The 21,868-nt window shown below is 41.0% G+C and overlaps 1 protein-coding gene across 1 annotated transcript in view; it reads left to right on the top strand.

The window, feature by feature from the left end:
• LOC126245838 (U11/U12 small nuclear ribonucleoprotein 48 kDa protein-like) overlaps positions 1-21,667 on the top strand; it is a 70,729-nt gene extending 49,062 nt beyond the window's left edge. The window contains exons 4-6 of the mRNA XM_049948348.1: positions 2,013-2,163; positions 17,800-17,929; positions 20,462-21,667. Coding sequence (XP_049804305.1) covers positions 2,013-2,163; positions 17,800-17,929; positions 20,462-21,481 — 1,301 coding nt within the window. The 3' untranslated portion in view covers positions 21,482-21,667. The remainder of the gene's footprint in view (positions 1-2,012; positions 2,164-17,799; positions 17,930-20,461) is intronic.
• The last annotated feature ends 201 nt before the right edge of the window (positions 21,668-21,868 follow it).

Here is a 21,868-nt window from a genome sequence, read left to right as displayed (position 1 = left end):
AATGTAATGAGATGCCTCAAACAGAATGACTTCCACCATGTCAACCTGCACAGATTCCTAAAACATCATTCGTGTGAAACTCAACTCTCACTTTTCTCACATGACATCCTGAAAGTCACGGATCAGGACAGTCTTATAGATGCAGTATTTCTTGACTTCTGAAAGGCATTTGAGTCAGTACCACACATACATTTATTATCGAAAGTATGATCATATGGTGTATTGATTGAGATTTGTCACTGAATTGAGAATTTCTTGGTGGAGATGAGACAGCACATTATCTTGGCTGTAGAATCATCAACAGGTGTAGAAGTAACTTCAAGTGTTCCCCAAGGAAGCAAGTTGGTACCCTTACTGTTCATATTGTATATTAATGACCGTGCAGATGATCTTAGACTTTCCACAGGTGATGCAGTTGTCTCTATTGAAATGCTATCTAAAAGAAGGAGCCCAAATATTCAGTCAGATCTCGATAAGATTTCATGCGAAGATTGCGTACTTGCTTCAAATGTACAGAAACATATTTTTGTGCACCTTACAAAATAATAAAAAAAAAAAACCCACTCATTATCCTATGATACAATATCAGTGAGTCACAGTTGGAATCAATCAACTTGTACAAATCCCTGGGAGTAACAATCTGTAGAGATATGAAATTGAATGATCCCATAGGTAAAGCAGGTGGTAGAATACTAGGGAAATGAAATCGGTCTATAAAGGTGATTGTATGCCAAACATTCATACCACCTATCCTAGAGTATTGCTCAAGTATGTACGATGCGTTCCAAATAGTACTAACGGGGGATATTGAACTTATACAAAGAAGGGCAGCACTTATTGTGACTGGTTTGTTTGACATTTGGGAGTGCGTCACAGAGAGTCTAAGCAAAGTGAAGTGGTGGAGTCTTGAAGACAGATGCGAACTGTCCCATAAAAGCCTACTTGGAAAGTTTCTAGAAGCAGCTTTAAGTGATGAATCTAGGAATATACAACAAGCTCTAAGTATCACTACCATAGTGATCACAAAGAGAATAGGTTTATTACAGTACATACAAAGGCCTTCAAGTAAGCATTCTTTCCATGCTCTGTATGTAAATAGAAAGGAAAAAACTAGTAATAAATGGTGCAATAAAAGTACCCTCTGCTATGCATTTCACAATGGTTTGCAGAGTATAGATGTAAATTTAGAAGCAAATTGGGATAGCTGAGTTATCAATCTTGATTTGTTGTGTAGTTCAAACAGGCAGACATATTTAGTCTGTCAAATTGTATGAAGTATTTAAACAATTGAAAATCCTGACTGGAATAACAACAATGCAGATTAGGCTAGAATACTGCTTTCCACGTAAAGGAAATGTTGAGCAGCAGATAGGCATATTTTAAACTAGGCTAAGCTAATGGATGAAGTCCTTCTTCAGGTTTAGAAAAACACATAAATGTTCTTACATGCACAACTCATACACACTACCTCTGTCGTCTTTGGGCTCTGAGGCCTGAGAGAAAGTAAATTAATGTAAGTATGTTATAAAATGGAAATACATGTAATAAGTCAGGGCTCAGGCTCAGTGCCTGAAAGCAACAGATGCTGTGTGTGTGTGTGTGTGTGTGTGTGTGTGTGTGTGTGTGTGTGTGTAAATGTGATTTTGCACATTAGGGTAGCCTACTTTTAAATGTTATTGTCTGCCACTGATTGCTTCCTCTGTGTCACGAGCAGCAACTGATTTTGATATAATTAATGTTGTATGAAATATTCGATGGAGGATGGGATGAACTATCTTCATTTTGTTCTCAAAACAACATGATTTAAAATGATGAAAAAAGATAGATATCCCATAAGAACGTTATTGTACAAGGCTGACAGCAAAGATAATGTGTCCTTCATCATTATTTTGTATTTCATGATGAGCACAAATTTAATATTGTTGTAATGAAGTTGTTGTGATTAACTTAGTCACAGTGATGCAGTTGACAAATAGATTTGTTGTAAATGTGATGAAATGGTATTTTTTCAGATAATTCAACACTTGAGGCGAGAAATGTGCCACAGACAGCAGAGAGGTTAATGTCCGACTTTAGCAGTTCTGAAAGGCTTGCTCTTTATAATTATGCTGTTGCGAATACAATGCCTCCAGCATTTCTGAAAGCAGATGAGCTCAGTATCTCGTAAGTTGATATCTTATATTATTTATTTCATTTGTTTATAAAGTCTCGTAGTACCTGAAACTTTTGTGCTCTTAGTCAAGATATTCAATCATGGAAAATCTGGTTTTGAGTGTAACGCTATTACAAAAAGGTTATTTGCTACTCACTATATAGCGGAGATGCTGAGTCGCAGACATGAGCAACAAAAAGACTGTCCCCCGCAGGGGGTCCACAACTCTTTTGTGGATACTTGCGTAGCGAGCATGGGACCCTGAGCTAATGTGGCCCTCCTTCCTTTCCGGGCTGCATACCTTCCTTTTCCGCATCCTTCCCTATCCCCCATCTTCACCCCTCCCCCCCTCCCCTCACCTCTGGCTCTTTCCTTCCCTTTCTCCCCCTCTGGGAGTATGGTTTGTGCCTACGTTCGGAGACGGACGCTCGTAAATGTAACGCATTCTTCGCCTTCTCTGCTTGTATGTCCTCATCCTTCCTTTGTCCTTCTCTTTTCCTTACCTCTTCTCTTTACCCTTTTCTCCGCTGCGGCGTTTGAGACCTCTCTTCTTTCCTTTCCCTTTCTTTGTTTTTCCCTTTCTCTTTCTTCCTCCCTGTGCGTGTCTGAAGACCGACCCACGCATTTTTGTGCTTAGCCGGTGACTCCTCGCCCCGGGTAGACAGGTAGGACACATACGTACCCCCTGGTAACGGCCAGGCCCAGGGAGGGGTGATTACCCGAGCTGACACCTTCCGAAAGTGCCGATTGGTCCCTCCGTCCGTTTGTCGGGAGGTGTGACCTGAGGTGTGAACAATCACCTAAGGCGGGAGTGCCCTCAGAGAGGGCCCCCACAAGGGAGGAACGCGCCATCGGAGACGCCGGTAATCATGGGGGATTCTTCCGCAATGGTTTCCTCATCTTCCACTATGTCTGCTCACAAGCGTAAGTTCACTGAGTCCCAACCACAGACAAAGGTCACAAGTTCTCCACGGTCAACCATTTCATTATTCAGAAAGGTGTCAACGCAATTGCAGGTCCTATAAAGTCTTGTTCCAGATTACGGAATGATACCTTGTTGTTAAAAACAGTCAGTGCCCTCCAGGCACAAAAATTGCTGCGTACTTCACTGCTCCACACCTTCCCTGTCCGGGTTGAAGCGCACCGCACTTTAAATTCCTCACGTGGAGTCGTTTATACATGCTCCCTCGACGGATTGTCTGACGAGGAAATTCAGCACTACCTGTCTGACCAGGGCATAACGGCTGTTCATAGAGTTATGAAACGGGTTGACACGAACATCATTCCGACCCGCACTGTCTTCTTGACATTTGACAAAGTTCAACTCCCATCGAAAATCACATCAGGCTATGAGATAATTTCCATTCGCCCTTACGTCCCAAACCCTATGCGTTGCTATCGGTGTCAGCGGTTCAATCACACCAGCCAGTCCTGTTCCAATCCTGCCAAATGTGTTACGTGTGGCAAGGATGCCCATGAGGGTGCTTGTCCACCTCCATCCCCTCATTGCATCAACTGTATGGGTGACCACACTGCTTCCTCTCGAGACTGCCCCATTTTTAAAGACGAAAAGCTCATTCAGGAAATCAGAGTGAAGGAAAAGGTGTCGACCTTTGCTGCTCGAAAATTATTCGCCAGTCGACAGCCCACCGTGCCTCAGACAGGAAAATACAGCACTGTCCTTGCTTCTCCTCGGCCAACAAAGGAGGCGGCCACGCAGACTTGCGACCTCACCTTTAGTGCCACGGTCGTCAGATCGGCCAGCACAAAGATTGCCCGTTCAACCTCACCACTTTCGCCCCCACTCTATGGCTCACCCTTCATCGGGTTCTGCTAAATCTCGAGCCCAAAAGTCAGACACCAAGACTTCGAAAAAAGAGGATATTCGTGAAGATTTTTTACGTACCCCAACTTCACAACCATCGGTTCCTCCTTCATCTAAACATCATGTTTCCAAGAAGACTAATAAGAAACCCAGTTCATCTCCTTCTCCGCCAAGGCGTGTCTCATCTACAGCACCACCTGGCGGAAATCGCCCTCGGCCGTCTTCTGTGTCACCGAGGCGCACTGCTGGCGGCCGATCAACCGGCCGATCGCTGGAGGCAGGAGCTGCTCCTGAACAACCTATGGATCAGGATCTTCTGCCTTCGGCTGAATGCCATTCCATGCTGTCGGTCGCAAGCTCTGAGCAGTCGTTGAGTTGACGGCAACCTTGGTCACATTCCTCTATTTTCTGTTCACCCTATGTCCATTATCCACTGGAATATCCACGCATTCGAGCCAATCGGGATGAATTGTCGATCCTCTTACGATCCTACTCGCCAGTCATCTTCTGTCTTCAGGAAACAAAGCTGCGTCCCCATGACAGCTTTGTTCTCCCCCATTTTCAGTCCGTCCGATTTGATCTCCCCTCTGTTGAAGGCACTCCAGCCCATGGAGGACTCATGATTCTTCTCCATGATACTCTCCATTATCACCAAATCCCCTTAAACACTTCCTTCCAAGCTGTCGCTGTCCGTCTTTCCCTTTCTGGATATACCTTTTCTCTTTGTACTGTATACATTTCATCGTCCACACCAATGGCACGAGCTGATCCCCTTCATCTTCTTGGTCAGCTTCCACCCCCCTATTTGCTGATTGGGGACTTCAATGCCCACCACCCGCTTTGGGGATCTCCACATCCTTGTCCACGTGGCTCACTATTGCTAGACGTCTTCCACCAAGTGGATCTAGTCTGTCTCAACTCTGGGGTCCCTACATTTTTGTCTGCCTCCACGACAAATTTCTCTCATTTGGACCTTTCGGTCGGTACTGTTCCGCTAGCTCGGCACTTCGAATGGTTCGCCCTTGATGATACACACACGAGTGACCACTTTCCATGTGTCCTTCGACTGCAGCCTCAACTGCCATATATGCGCCCGCGACGCTGGAAGTTTGCCCAAGCCGATTGGACACTTTTTTTGTCTCTAGCGACATATGATGACCGTCACTTCCCTAGCGTCGACGATGAGGTCACACATATTACAGACGTTATTCTTACAGCTGCGGAACATTCCATACCACGCACCTCCGAATTGCCCCGGCGCCCCCCAGTTCCTTGGTGGAAAGAGGCATGCCGTGACGCAATATGTGAGCGGCGACGTGCTCTTCGTGTTTTCCACCACCATCCTACTTTGGCCAACTGTATCTGCTATAAGCAGTTCCGTGCGCGATGCCGTCGCGTCATCTGCGATAGCAAGAAGGCAAACTGGAAATTCTTTATTAGTTCATTTAGCAACTTCACTCCCTCCTCGGAAGTTTGGAGTCGGATTCGACGGTTATCAGGCACGCCTAGTTTCTCCCCAGTCTCTGGGCTCACTGTCGCGCATGATACATTAGTGGACCCCGTCGCAATTTTTAAATCATTGGGTCAACACTTTGCTGGGATTTCGAGCTCTTCAAATTACCCGCCAGCGTTTCTCCCGAAGAAACGTGCAGCGGAAGTGCAACCTCTTGCTTTCTTCTCTCAAAATCGCGAAATACTGTTTTCTCCATGCGGGAACTCCAACATGCACTCTCTTCTTCTCGCTCCTCCGCCCCAGGACCGGATGGTATCCACGTCCAAATGTTGCTGCATTTATCAACCCATAGTCTGCGTTACCTCCTTCGCCTTTATAATCTAATTTGGACCGACAGTACTTTTCCCAGACGATGGCGGGAAGCTATTGTCGTTCCTGTTCCGAAACCTGGAAAGGACAAACATCTCCCCTCTACCTATCACCCCATTTCTGTCACGAGTAGTGTATGTAAGGTTTTGGAGCGTATGGTGAATTGCCATTTAGCTTGGTGGCTGGAATCCCACAGTCTTTTAACACCTGCCCAATGCGGATTCCGAAAGCATCGTTCTGCAGTTGACCATCTTGTTGCTCTCTCCACTTATATCATGAACAATTTTCTCCGGAAACGCCAAACAGTAGCAATATTTTTTTATCTGGAGAGAGCATACGATACCTGTTGGAGTACAGGCATCCTCCGCATACTGTTCTCTTGGGGCTTTTGAGGTCGGCTGCCCCTTTTTCTTCGCGAATTTATGGCAGAGCGCACATTTAGAGTGCGGGTGAACACTACTCTCTCCCAAGAAAACGGGATACCCCAGGGCTCCGTGCTGAGCGTTGTACTGTTTGCCATTGCCATAAATCCAATTATGGATTGTCTCCTTCCTGATGTCTCGGGCTCCCTCTTTGTGGACGATTTTGTGATCTACTACAGCTCCCAACCGTCCAGCCTTCTTGAACGACGTCTTCAAGGGTGTCTCTATCGCCTCCACTCTTGGAGCATCGACACCAGCTTCCATTTTTCTCCCAGTAAGACCGTTTGTGTTAATTTTTGGCGACGTAAGGAGTTTCTTCCACCCTCCTTACATCTAGGACCTGTCAACCTTCCGTTTTCGGACGTCGCTAAATTCTTGGGTCTTATGTTTGACAGAAAACTGTGCTGCTGTCTGCGATCCCTCAACACCCTCCATGTCCTGAATGGTACCTCCTGGGGAGCGGACCGAGTGGTCCTTCTCCGCCTCTATCGCGCTTTAGTGTGCTCGAAATTGGACTATGGAAGCATAGTTTACTCCTCTGCTCAGCCGTCTATTGTTTGTCTTCTCGACTCTATCCACCACCGTGGATTACGTTTAGTATCTGGAGCTTTTTACACCAGCCCTGTGGAAAGCCTTTATGCTGAGACTGCTGAACCTCCACTGTCTAATCGGCGAGCAGTCCTTCTGAGTCGTTATGCTAGCCATCTGTCTTCCATGCCTGCTAATCCAGCCCATGACATTTTTTTCGACGCCTCCTTTGATGTAGGGTATTCAGGCCGCCCCTCCTCCCTACTCCCACCAGGAGTCCGCTTCCGTCAACTGCTCCATTCTCTTTCCTTCCGCTTTCCTAAAACCTTCTTGACAACTTGGGGTACAGCACCGCCTTGGCTCCGTCCCCGGATCTGCCTGCTCTGTGACCTTTGTCAATTTACCAAGGATGGTACCCCTTCACTTGTTTATCATTGGGCATTTGCTGCTCTATGTGCACAAATGAAGGAAGCCACATTTATTTACACTGATGGCTCGAAAACATCGTTAGGTGTAGGGAGTGCCTATATTCTTGGCGACACCCCAAATCAATTTCGGCTTCCCGACCAGTGTTTGGTTTATACTGCGGAGCTTTATGCTGTTCTCCAGGCTGTCCACTACATCCGCCGCCATCAGCGGATACAGTATGTTATCTGTTCAGATTCTCTCAGCTCTCTCCTCAGTCTCCAAGCTCTTTACCTTGTCCACCCTCTGGTCCGCCGGATTCAGGACTGTCTGCGCTTGCTCCACCTGGGGGGCGTCTCGGTGGCGTTCCTCTGGCTCCCGGGACACGTTGGTATCTGTGGAAATGAGGCGGCTGATATAGCGGCCAAGGCTGCAGTCTCTCTTCTTCGGCCAGCTATTCAGTCGATTCCCTTCGCCAATTTACGGAGCGTTTTATGTCGTCGTGTTGTTCTTTTATGGCACGCATATTGGTCGACACTTCCCCCATAATAAATTGCGGGACGTGACAGCTCTTCCTTGTGCTTGGACCTCTTCCTCCTGAACGCGTTGTAGGGAGGAGGTAATTTTAACTAGACTCCGGATAGGGCACTGTCTTTTTAGCCATCGACATCTTTTAAGCGGCGATCCTCCCCCACTCTGTCCCCACTGCTCTCAGCTGTGGACGGTAAGACACCTTTTAATTGAGCGCCCCTATTTTACTCCGTTACGCACCCGTCTACAGCTGACACGCGCTCGGCCGATCGCGTTCTCGAGTTTATTAGTGCCAGTGAAATGACGTCAGTCATTTGAAGCTTTTTTTGGGGACAACCAACCCCTTTCTGTAGTGGATTTTTAAGCCTTCCTTCTGCTTTTAGTTTCTCCAATTTTTTGAGTTTTGTTCCCATTGCTGCTGGTTTCCATTTTAGGTTTTTACTGTTTCCTAAGTCACGGACCGGGCGCTGATGACCATAGCAGTTTTGCGCCCTAAAGAGAGAGAGAGAGAGAGAGAGCTTTCGGCAACAATGCCTTCACCAGAGATAGAATACACACACACACACACACACACACACACACACACACACACACACACACACCAGAGACTGCGGTCATGTGTGTGTTGCGTTTGCATGTACGTGTGTGTGTGTGTGTGTGTTTTTTTTTTTTTTTTTTTTCCATCTCCAATGAAGCCCTTGTTGGTTGAAAACTCATTTTCTGATAGCCTTTTTGTAGTGCATGTCTGCAACTCTGCATTTCCACTATATGGTGAGTAGCAACTATCCTTTTCATAATATTCTTAGTCAAGGTATGAAATATTTTTAATTATATCTATGACAGAAATTAACCCTGTATTGCATGACCCTTTTTAGGGAACCAATTGAAGTGAAAAAAATATCTGGGGTTAGGGTCTGGCACGCAAAATACTATGTAACAGGTTGAAAATATAAATTTCGATTTATTCAGTAACTGTTGCCATATAGCAACAAACTGAAATTATTTGTTATTTATTAATCATTGTGTTACAGAGACATGGAAACAAAATCTGTGCTATCATTAAAAATCATTTTACATACCTTAAAAATGTAACTACTTGTGATCTAAATGTCAGAAATAATTTACTCTTTCAGTTACTTTCACGTGTGTTTATGTACACTTGACCTTCAGCAGAGATTATCAGTTTCGAACTGTTTCTGCCAACGTAGTAATGCTTGATGGAGCCAGATTGTATTTGTTGCCAGATGTCAACATCATGCAAATACAACCAGTTTCCTTAGCATTATACGTAAATTTACAGTTAGTTACCAAATGGCAACACCATGTAACAGAGGGTAATACCATTTACATTATGTGTTTACTAGAGTTTAATGGTTTACATTAAAATTAATTACTTTGTGTTCTGTTTTAACTATTTTTATAACTGAATTGCATTAATTTATTTTTCATAAATAATTGTGGAGCTAGAAAAGCTTTCTCTTTCATATGTGATGCCTGTCATCAGTCCAACGCTTATTCAGTGAGTGGTCTTCTTTACTCTTAAATTATCTACATTCTTCCTGAACTTCCCTTACTATTTATAGCACCTAGTGGCTTTCTTCTATCCTAAACCTTTAATCGACCTCTCTTTGTTACTGTCTCGTAACTTTCTCTCTCCTGTATTGTCAGTCAGCCTTGTTCCCAGTGTTTTTCTTCTCGGTTTATACTTTTGTGACTCAATGCTTCTGCTATTCACAGAGTGATCCCCTTGACTCCTAAAATATGTACGTTCTGTGAGAACTTTCCATACTATCAATTTATTTTCTCTTATGTATTCATGATGTGTGTTCATCTTGGGCAACAATTTAGGTTAATTAAACACATAAGACTATGACTAATTGTAAGATATTAATGCTTTGACTTATTTCTACATTTAGTAGGCTGTAAAGGTTGCAGTAATTGTTATATTTCTCATTGTGTCACTCTTTCTGAATGAGGCCTGGATACAAAAAATCATGATGAAGGTCCCATGAAGTAAGGTGAACAGTGTTAACACAGTTTTAATCCTGCCAGGAACTTCCATATCAGTGCACACTCCACTGCAGAGTGAAAGTTGAATCTGGAAGAGATGTATTTCATTGTGTACATGAAATTAAATCTTTCCATTAGTAATTTTTGAGTAGCTTTCCATTAATTCAAATTTTTATTGTATAGTGTTATTGTTCATACATAACTTTCCTTAGAAATTCTACGTGTATTCACCACTCCCCATAAATATTTCTTTCCATTCTTTCTTTTGTGGGAATAATCAAAATCCAAATGCCCAACTGTATGAAATGAAAACATGAAAGTGTCTTTCAAAACCAGAGCACTATCGAGAAAGACCGGCATCCACATCCATCCTCAGCAAGCCACATTATAGTGTTTGGTGAAGGGTACTTTGTGTACCACTTTCACTGTGCACAATAATGATCCTATAAAAATCCTTTCAGGCATGCCTGGAGTTAATTTTGCCTCTGAAGATTTCTGACCATTAAGAATGACATGCTGTATTGTAATTGCTGGGAACTTCTCATTCCAGTCATAAATCTAGTCTGGTATTCCATATGCAAATATTTCATTCATTAGGTAACATTGCAAGCTTTATCGAACACCTTTTGGAAGTCAAGACTATGGCATCAACATGGGTGCCAGAATCTACTTACTTCTGGATCTCTTGGATGACCAGAGCAGTCTGTGTTTCACGCAACTGTTGTTTACATAATCTGTGTTGTTTCCTATAAAACAGATTTTTGGTCACCAGAGAGATCAAAATACACAAGCATAAAACAGTATTTCAAAATTCTATGACCCATTGTTTTTTTGTGTCAGGTTGAAAACTATTCTGGAAAATGGGAATGATGTGCTTATGTTTCCAGTCAGTAGGAACACTTCATACTTCCTTTGATTTACAGTATACTGCTGCGGGAAGAAGAGAAATTTCTTTCACATACTGTATGTTCGAGGGCTGTTCAGAATATGAGGTCCAATCAGTCGCCAAATGGAAACCTCAGTGAAAATCCAATGAAGATTTACATAAGTGGGTTCAACAGTGTGCTCATTGATCATGTCATGTTACTCTTTTCAGTTCTGAGTGCACAGTGAGCACATAAATATGCATAGAAAATAGTGTCTCCCATCAAGTATGAGTGTCTGTGGGAGATGTAGCAATTTGCCTACTTTATTTCTCTCTTTGATTGTCCTCAGTGTCGACGTACTGGCTGAAAAATTAGGGGTTGGATGTGCAGCTACTGTCTACTGTAAATGATGTAGTCGACAGACGCACAGTTGCTGTTCACAGTCTTTTACTTTCACTTTTCGCAACCCCCCAATCATACACAGTTATATATGTCCAGTGCACTATTGTCCAACTTTTGATAAGCCTCATTAATATTTTGCAGGCGAACATCCACATACTGCTACAATAGTTTCCTGTTGAACATCAGCGAGCAGTAAAAAACTAACCATACCTTTCACAGTTTTACGAATAAATTGCTTTAACACACAGCCTATTGGTGTAACACTTATTTCATTGTTAAGTTGATGCATTGATGTCGTTTCAACCAACACAAGTTCCTCGTCTGAAACTCGGCCGTGGACTGATTGTCTCGGGACCAAAAATCGGGCCCTTACATATCACCACAATAATAGGGGCTTAAACCACACATTGTTCGAAGCTTAATTTACTGAAATTACAACTAAAACTTAACTCATTAAATTAACTGAACACATCAAAAAATTTGTTCCTTTTAACAGTTTCTTCTACTACAATGTTTAGGCTGAATTATTTGTTTAAATGATGAAATTAACATACATCATTATGTAAACAATACTTTTGACAAAACTGTTAATTACTTTGGAATTAATGAAGGGCTGGTTTTGCTAACATGTTTTCGAATAGAGCCAAATAGATACTTTAAGATTACTAGTATTTCGTCTTCCAAATGTTTATAATTAGTATAGAATTTATATTTGTTTGTATGTCAACAATAGAATTTAAGTTACGAAACAATTACTGATTTCACTCTGTAATAAAAGATACTAACTAGTAATAGTCAAAATAAATTAGAAAATCAATTACATACATAAAACTAAGCACAAAATTAGATCCGGTGTTATGTACTTGGACTAAGGGCCAACCTTTCTCTTTCATGAAAATGCAGATTATATTCATGTATGTTAATGATAATCAGTTAAAACTGAAAAAATGAGTTTAAGGAGGCAGGTGGCAAAACAACAGGGAAAGTAAAATTATCCCAGCTTGCTTCGCCACAGAGATTTCGTCTGATTTCATCCAGCTCGCAGAATATAACTGTCGTGCATTGCCTGCTGCCCTACAGTTCTCAGACTCACAGTGCAGGGGCAATGAGAACACCCCTACAATGTTTTCAGTGAGAAATGTCTGATCACTCACCATACAGGTCAGACTGTCTGATTTTCATATCTGCCCACATGAACCAGAGGCTATGAAGACAACATTTCGGCACATACAGCAAGCTGCAGATCAGTGTAGAGAACTGACAGAAGGCACAGGGGGGTGCCTTCCATAACAAGGGTATTGGAAAGTTGGTACCACACTATGACAAATGTCTGGTGACTATGTAGAGAAGTATGAGGGTTTCCCAGAAAGTAATGCACTACATTTTTTTTCTCAGCCCAAAACCATGTTACGAATGCGAAATGTTACATATGTGTTATTTGAAGTTTCTTGAGTGAGCACGCCAAGTGTCTGTCAGTGCTGACAGATAACATAGCTGCAGGTCAGTTTCAAAATGGTGTCTGTAAGTTATGTATGTCACAAGCAATGAGCAATCATTGAATTTCTGACTGCAGCGAAAGAAACTGTGGGAAATACTCACAAACGCTTGTGCAAAGTCTAGTGAGCATCTGCTGTCGACAGAATTACAGTTAGTCGCTGTTCACGCAGGGTCACGTCATCAGTAGGTGGTTCGGCGGTTCTCCACGATTTGCTACGGTCGGGGAGAACATCCACGGCTGTCACACCTGACAAGTTGCAGCAAGCTGATGCTGTCATTCGCAAGGACAGATGCATTACAAGTCGGTAGTTGATGCTGCATCTGTCAATCAACAAAGGAAGTGTGAATGCAGTTATCCACACTCTTGGATATTCAAAAGGGTGTTCAAGATGGATCCCACACTGTCTAATGGTGGATCACAAATTGCACAGGAAAAATGATTGTCTTGATTTGTTGCAACGTTTTGAAGCTGAGGGGGAGGTGTTCTCGTCTTGGATTGTGACAAGTGTTGAAACCTGGGTTCACCATTTTGAGCCCAAAACAAAACGACAGTCGATGGAATGGCTCCATTCCCACTCCCCACAGAAGAAAAAATTCAAAGTAACTGCTTCCACTGGTAGGATCATGATCCTCATGCTCTGAGACTGTGAAGGTGTGATTCTCATTGATGTGAAGCCAATATGTGGTACCATTAACTCAGAAGCATATGCCAACATATTAACAAAACTCAAGACACACTTCTGGTGACTTCCGCGGCATAGCAACCCAGGAGATATTTTGCTGCAACATGATGACACTCAGTCCCACACAAGTCTGAGGACTGCTGAACACATCGCAAAAAAGAGGTGGATAGTTTTACCTCATCCACTCTACAGCCTTGACCAAGCCCCCTTGGATTACCACTTGTGTGGGCCATTAAAAGGGTGTCATTCGTGGAAGACATTTGTAGGACTTCGAGAGGGTTATTCACACAGTGAAGCACTGTCTCCGCCACCAGGACAAGGGTTGGTACTGACAAGGGCTTGTTTTGTGCTGGAGGGAGACCATAGAATGGAATGGAGATTATGTGGAGAAACAGGGTGTGTAGATAAAACACCATTCTGTCGTATGTGTAATTCTCATTATGTTCAATAAAGAATTGTTGAAAAAAAATGCAGTGCATTATCTTCTGGGCAACCCTCGTAGCTGGAAGGTGTAGCCAACTGTAGCAAGTAAAACATTTTTGATTTTTCACTGTAGTTTCCATTCCATGACCAGTTGGATCTTACTTTCTGAATAGCCCTCATAGATTTACATAGGCAACCCATCAGGCTCAATCACCTTTCCTCTGTTGAGCTATTTTAGTTGATTTTTTTTATCCGGCACTCACTTATTTCAATATCTGTCATTTTAGTATTCATACAGCAATTGAAAGGAGGGAACATAGTACAGTTTTCCTCAGTGAAACATTTTTGGAAAAAAAATTAGTATTTCTTTCTTCTCTCCATCATCTTCTGTTTCAGTGCCATTACGGTCAGTGAGTGTGTGAACAGATGGCTTTGATCCATTACTGATTTAATGTAAGACCAAACTCCTTAGGGCTCACTGTATGATCAGTAGATAGAAATTTACTTTTGAATTTGTTGAATGCATCACATAGGCTATCCTTATGCTAATTTTGGATTGGTTCAGGTCTTGACCGCCTCGCCACCCCTCCACTTTGCCCTGCTCCAAGAGGCTTTGTTTGTGTTTAAATATGCAGAACTCTCTTTGCTTTTGGAGCAGCTTTCTAATACAGCCTTGAACCACCATGGTTTTTCCCCACTCCTTCCAACTGTACCCATTACATACCTATGCAAGACGTACTGTCTTGAAGTTTGTCTGTTTATACCCAGTATTCTCAGTCTTGTGGATGAGTGTTTGATGATGATTGCCCAGGTAGTCTAAAATCTGTTTCATGTCACATTTAATAAGCAGAAATATCTTCCTAGCTTTCTTATATTCCTGCTGACACCCAAAGTCAGTGATGCTATAACAGCCTTATGACTACTAATTCCCTGTTCTGTCAACCAAAAAAGAAAGAATTTTTCAGGCTATAAATTTGTTGGTTGCTCTATTATAAAATACAGGAGGGGACTGTTGGAGATCAAACAAACATAATGAGCAAGATGGTATGAATCATACGGTGACTTTCAATAGTCTTGATGGTCATTGGCTAAGGAGTTCAATCATCTGACTGTGTCTTCTCATCCCACCTACATTTTACATCCTGAAATATTTTTCTATTTAAAACTGAGACTCTGCAGAATCTATCATGACAACGATTTGCTGCCTTCAAAAAGTTCGCCCTCACTCAGTGTCGTACAAAGCTTATTTAATGTAGGCCGATCTTTGTTATGATTATAATCATATATGTGACACTGACTTACTTCTTGTGGGAAGGAATCCAGATTTGTTACTCATTTCTGAATACTTCTGTTCTTTCCAAGTGTGTGAAGATAAGAGAGTCCTGTTTCACTTCTTTCCTTCTTGTTTTTTCTTTACCAATTTGAAATACAATTGATTCTCTAGCATTAACTGTGGCTGTGGTTTGTGTGACTACCTTGGAACTGGTAAGAGGTGTCTCTGATTTTCCACCTCCTACTCAAAGTATTCCCACACATTACACACGAGCTAGTGTCTTTTAAATGCAATTCGTTGCCCGACTTTCTTTCCTGATGTGTTTGCATCCAGAGTCCTGTGTCTCTCTCTTTTCTTTTGCATTTCGTCAGATGTGACAATCCACTAAAAACAAATAAACGCAAACCTTGTAGCAAAATATTCAAGTTTCATATACAGCACTAGGGCTAACAGTGTAAGTGAACTGACCATTTGTTGTGACAGTTTGGCAAAAGTGAACAGGTCAAGTGTGACAGTGTGCACTCTGATTGGAGAATGACAGCTCCAACATGTGAAGTGTCAACTACCAAGTAATTTTACTGAGACTATAATCATGGTCCTATTGGAGTTGGCATGCCATTGTATTCTTCCGACCTTCAAACTGACTTACCCAGCCAGTCATAGGGCTCCTCCCCTTAACATGGACTCAGAACCAAGGTGCATTTATCATATTAACAACTATTGTTAGAGATGAAAGAAGTGATAAGTGACAGGTAAAAATCTTAAAATTGACCAAGTACTGACCGCAAGACCTTTAGATGTGTTAATGGCACTTTACCAATGAAACAATGAACAAAACCGCACCTAATTTATAATACGTAATAAACACATATCAGAAATCTAACTCTTGGAAGGCACAACAGAAATGTTGTGAAGCTGCATGTCCTGAGAGCTGGATAACAGTCTGATGTACAATTATAAAATTCTGATGCAGGCCAGTTGGAGATTATTATTCGCTTGGAGATTATTACACACTTATTACTTGGAGATTATTACACACGTATTCAATGTCCTGAGGTATGTTGGGTAACAGCCACTGGAACTGGCACTTATATATTTTGTAAATGAATGGTGGATCCAAGTCATTGTCAAAGTTAATCACATTGAATATATACTGAGAAGTCACACTGGTTATCAGACTTCCTCTTCATAATGCTGTCAGTTTGTAGGTCCATGTGCCATTTGTGGGTGACCATTGCCTTATTGAATGACCCTGCACAGTAATAATGAACTGATATTCAGCACTGTATATTTAGAGAAAGCTTTTGACAATGTTGACTGGAATAATCTCTTTCAAATTCTGAAAGTGGCAGGGGTAAAATGCAGGGAATGAAAGGCATTTTACAATATGTACAGAAACCAGATGGTGGTTATAAGAGTCAAGGGGCATGAAAGGGAAGCAGTGGTTGGGAATGGAGTGAGACAGGGTTGTAGCGTATCCCTGATGTTATTCAGTTTGTATATTGAGCAGGCAGTAAAGGAAACAAAAGAAAAATTTGTAGTAGGAATTAAAATCCACGGAGAAGAAATAAAAACTTCGAGGTTTGCCGAGGACGTTGTCATTCTGTCAGAGACAGCAAATGACCTGGAAGAGCAGTTGAATGGAATGCTCAGAGCCTTGAAAGGAGGATGTAAGATTAACACCAACAAAAGCAAAACGAGGGTAATGGAATGTAGTCAAATTAAATCAGGTGGTGCTGAGGGAATTGGATTAGGAAATGAGACACTTGAAGTAGTAGATGTGTTGCTATTTGGGGAGCAAAATAATTGATGGTGGTTGAAGTAGAGAGGATATAAAATGTAGACTGGCAATGGCAAGGAAAGCGTTTCTGAAGAAGAGAAATTTGTTAATATCGAGTATAGATTTAAGTGACAGGAAGTCTTTTCTGAAAGTGTTTGTATGGAGTGTAGCCATGTATGGAAGTGAAACATGTACAATAAATAGTTTAGACAAGAAGAGAATAGAAGCTTTCGAAATGTGGCGTTACAGAAGAATGCTGAATATTAGTTGGGTAGATCACATAACTAATGAGGAGGTATTGAATAGAATTGGGGAGAAGAGGAGTTTGTAGCACAATTTAACTAGAAGAAGGGATCGGTTGGTAGGACATGTTCTGAGGCATCAAGGGATCACCAATTTGGTACTGGAGGGCAGCGTGGAGGGTAAAAATCGTAGAGGGAGACCAAGAGATGAATACAATAAGCAAGATTCAGAAGGATGTAGGTTGCAGTAGGTACTTGGAGATGATGAGGCTTGCATAGGATAGAGTAGCATGGAGAGCTGCATTAAACCAGTCTCTGGACTGAAGACCACAATAACAACAACAACATTCAACACTAAAAATTATGCAGTGATATTTGTCATCAGTCCTGGCTCCTGAATATGTAACTACTTCAGACACAGCCATTTAAGATCTGTTGGTAAGAAAATCTTGTGTGTAGTAGCAATGGTGAACTTATGTAATGGCTGCAGCATTTACAGGAGAACACAAGGTGTTATGGAGAGGCTACCTCCTCTTGCTACGAGAAGCACAGAAAGCTGTGGGATTGTATATTCTATAGCACATAATATTGTAGCACACTCTTGATGTTGTAAAAATGAACTGACAGAAGCCTCATGATATTTGTGGATGTAACCATTGTTTGCACTGCAAGGGTGCTGTAACTGTGGACTGCTCTACAAGGGCCATTGTGTATTTTATTGATTGCTACAACTCTAATTACTGTACTAAAAATATATGCCAGTTGGATCATTCCTTTGGTTTCCTTAAAAGGGTTTTGTTTTATGTTTTTATTTCCTTTGTGTAAGGTTTAGTTTGTTAGAGGAAAATTTCTGTTTTGTTGCGGTTTAATACATTATTTCATTAATGTATAGTGACTGAATTGTAATTTGGTTTAAAGTTTTTCATTTTTGTTTACAGCTATAAGAAGGATGAGGGAACACGTGCAAAAACGAAGTTGGAGTTGTTAATGGAAATGAGAGATGCAAAGCGACGAAGAATTAGTTATCGTAGCAAGAAAGTTCATACTAACCGAAAAAGCCATGTTGAGGTATACTGTGCAACTTATTTTAATACCTAACAACAATGCAAATTCCTTGATGGAACAATACATAAAATAGAGGAAAGGTAACAACTCGCCTATAACAGACTGATGTATGGCATATAGGAACCCATAACAGAAATGAGTCGTCACACTAGCTTTCAAGCTCTTGCTCTTTTTCTAGCAAAAGGACACACACACACACACACACACACACACACACACACACACACACACGTGTGCAGGCACACTGTCATAGCAGTGACGAGACTAGTTATTGATGATCAATTATTAAGAGCAGTTGCCAGGGCAGCTAGAGGTGGTAAGCTGGTAGAGAAGGACGCATGAGGCAAGAACACTTTGTAGGGATATGGAATGGAATGATCACATAGGGTCAGTCATGGGAAAAAGCAGTTGTTACAGTTCGGTTTATTGGTAGAATACCGGGGAAGTGCAATCAGTCTACAATAGAGATTGCTTACAAATCACTTGTGCATCCAGTTCTAGAAAATTGTTGAAGTGTGTGGATTCCATACCATATAGGACTAACAGGGGATATTGAATGTATACAGATAAGTGCTGCACAAATGCTCACAGTTGTGTTTAATCTGTGGGAGATTGTCACAGAGAGACTGAGGGAACAGAACTGGCAGATTCTTGAAGATAGATGTAAACTATCCTGAGAAAATATATTAACAAAGCTTTAAGATCAGCTTCAAATGATTTACACGATTACGCTAGGGATGTACCACAACCCCCGTGTATCGCTCACACTGAAATCATGAAGATAAGATTAGAATAATTACTTTATGCACAGAGGCATTGAGACAGTCATTCTTCCCACGTCCTATACATGAATGGAACAGGAAGAAAGCCTAATAACTGGCACAATGTGATGTATCTACCCTCTGCCTGGTGGTTTTCTGAGTATAGATGTAGATGCAGATGTAGAACCAGAGTGATAAGCATCGTAAAACCACGGAGAACAGTCATTTTCGTGGCACTGAGCACACCAAACAAATGCTGCATTTTTACAGGTGTAAATTTTGTTTTTCAAGATCATTTCATCAAAGACTGGTGAGGACAATTGATGAACAATTGAATGAATTTTTATGCAATTTTTCCATCATTGAATTTGCATTCTTATTTGATCAGTTAGGTGCAGTTTTACAATTGCTTAATTAAGTTTTTTACTTGACAGTGCAAATAAATGTCACTAGGAATTACTAATAAGGTGCATGTTGGTGGAAGTACTTGTGCAGTGTAAGTAGTCAGATGTCTACCATTTAATAAAATTTCATTGTACAATGCGGAATAGATTTGCCCATCCCAAGAATAAGTCAGTAAGAGAAACCCATCCTTTTTTTTACATATGGTTTTACACTGTTGATTAAAAAATCTTTATATAGCTTAGAAGTCAAGTTTGCCAATTTCGATGTCATGACTCTGACATTTTGATATTTTTTTGTTTTGCTTGTCGACCAATTTTTGAAACCTAGCTCCAAAGGACCTTGTAGTTTGCTTTAGACATATTAAGACTAGGGGCAACAATTGGATACATTTTTATAAAACATGATGATTAGATATTTGTTAATTAGCATATATTTGATGGATTTTGTATTTGAATGATATAGATATTTGAACTGAACCGGGGGGGAGGGGGGGGGGAAGAGATAGAAACTGATCAAAGTGAGGCTTGAACCAGCAATCCATTGATTATCCCATTACCATTCTCCAGCGTTAGCCTTTAAGCCATGTGGTTTGTCAACAAAAACACCTTAACAATAATGAATGAAACTTCCTTAGAAAACTTCAAAGTCAACTTTATGGTTCCTCTGAAAGGGCACGGCCGACTTCCTTCCCCATCCTTCCCTAATCCGATGAGACCGATGACCACGTAGTCTGGTCTCCTTCCCCAAAACCAACCAACCAGTCAACTTTCTCAAGCCTTTCTGCGAGTTGACTTGAACTGCTTTGGGGGACTGATATTTGAGTTCTGAACTTCGCACACCATAAACATAAAAAATTATGAAAATCCTATTGCCAAGTTATCCTCTTGTAAGTGTAAATGTATGGTATATTTCTGATCTGATCCTCCAGTAACCATACCATGAGTCTCTTAACTGGTACTTGCAGGAAGGAGGTAGGCAGTGCTTTGTCTATTGTTCTGTAATTTTTGCAGATGAAGGCATCTTCTTAGTTCACACCCTGGTGTAGGTTTTTTGCCACATATCAAATCTGTTACTTGTGTTAGTTCACTTTCTGATTAAAACTTCCATCAAATATAAGTCTGCTTTTGTATATTTTACACTTATTTTGTTCTTCTATAATTTCTTAATTTCCTTTGCCATTTGTGGTAGTTCTTCTGCCTTGACATGCTATTAGTACCATTACTTAAAATCTGTCACTATGAATCTCACAGTTCCATGAATCATATAATACTTGGAACGGCTGTTTAGTGGATTACTTTATTCCTAACTAACCTATAAGCGACAAAGATATGCTTTGTGCATGTGTTTACTTGTCTTTTTCTTCTTGCAGATATTACGGGAAGTTATACAAAATCAGATGGATTTCCTTCGGGAAATCAATAGTAAAGAAAACGAAGAAGATGTTGGAAGTACAAGAAGTTCAGAAACCACTATTATAAAAGTGGAGAATGATACGACTGAGATCGATATACCGGAATGGAAGCGGAATAATCGTGACACAAAAAGTGAAACAAATGCTTATGACAGCAGTGGAGATTTTTCTAGGGTACGAAGGCATGATTCACAGGAATGGTACACAAAGGATAAATATGGTTCTAGGAAGAGGGACCCTGAGTCAAAGGTTCATAATGGGTCTTACAGAAGAGATGCAGGTTTAAGATATGATAAGTATGAACAAAGTTCAACAAATACAGACATGAGTCAGGTTCTTTATGATGATCATTCAGGCACTCAAAGTGAAAGTAGAAGAGAAAAAAGTACTAATTGGTACTACAAAAGAAAGAGAGAGAGATCTGAGAGTAGCGACTGGGAAAGTGGAGACAATGAAAGAGCAAGAAAAGTGGAATCTACTTATTATGAAACAGAACGTAGCAAACATCACAAAAAACATGGCCATAGATCTGAATCTCACAGGCCACACGAAAGTTCATTTTCTAGATCAGAGAAGAGAATCAAAGATGGAAAGAAAAGAATGTATGAGACTATGAGCACTAGCGAATTTGAGTATGGTGAAACAAGCAAATGTGACCCTGAGAAACAAAAATATCATGATGTGAAACACAAACAGTATAAATTGAAAGCAGTGAGCAGGAACTTTCACAGAAGTGACTCAGAGAGTAGTGAATTTTCATACGGCAAGCAATCGGCTCAAGAACATAAAACTGCCCACACTTATGCATCAGAAGAGGAGTATGTTCATGATAAGGAAGAGAGTATCTCTAATAGTTATTATTCATATTGGAAGCACACCAAGGAGGAGAAAGAAGGATCTGAGAAGAAAAGCAAACACCACAAGAAAAAGAAAAAGAAGAAAAAATCTAAATATGAAGATCGTAGCCCATCTGACTGAAGGCAATTGAAGATGAAGCAGAGGTGCCAGAGCAATGTAATTGATTGTCTTTGTTTTTTAGTCATTCTGTGAGTTAAGAAACTCAGAAACCAGGCACTCTTTAAAACTTTCAACAAAAGGAAAATATGTTAAAACATTAGTTTATTCTTTCTTTGTTCCTGTAAATAAAGTGCTAATATTTTTTAATTTCTATCATTCAATCTACCTGCCCATATAAAATGTCATTGAATAATTACTTTTGCTTTTGTAGATATAATCACTTTTATGGCTTTGTGCATCAAAAATATAAATGAATTAGTGCTTAGAAAGTATGTACTTCCAGTGTAATCAGCGTGAACATGTAGCGTCTGCATGCAACCACAAGTAGGGCCTAGATTATTTATGAAT

This window comes from Schistocerca nitens, chromosome 1, assembly GCF_023898315.1.
Source record: "Schistocerca nitens isolate TAMUIC-IGC-003100 chromosome 1, iqSchNite1.1, whole genome shotgun sequence".
Taxonomy (NCBI): domain Eukaryota; kingdom Metazoa; phylum Arthropoda; class Insecta; order Orthoptera; family Acrididae; genus Schistocerca; species Schistocerca nitens.
The sequence above is the reverse complement of the archived record's forward strand: the minus strand, read 5'-3'. Positions and strand labels throughout refer to the sequence as shown.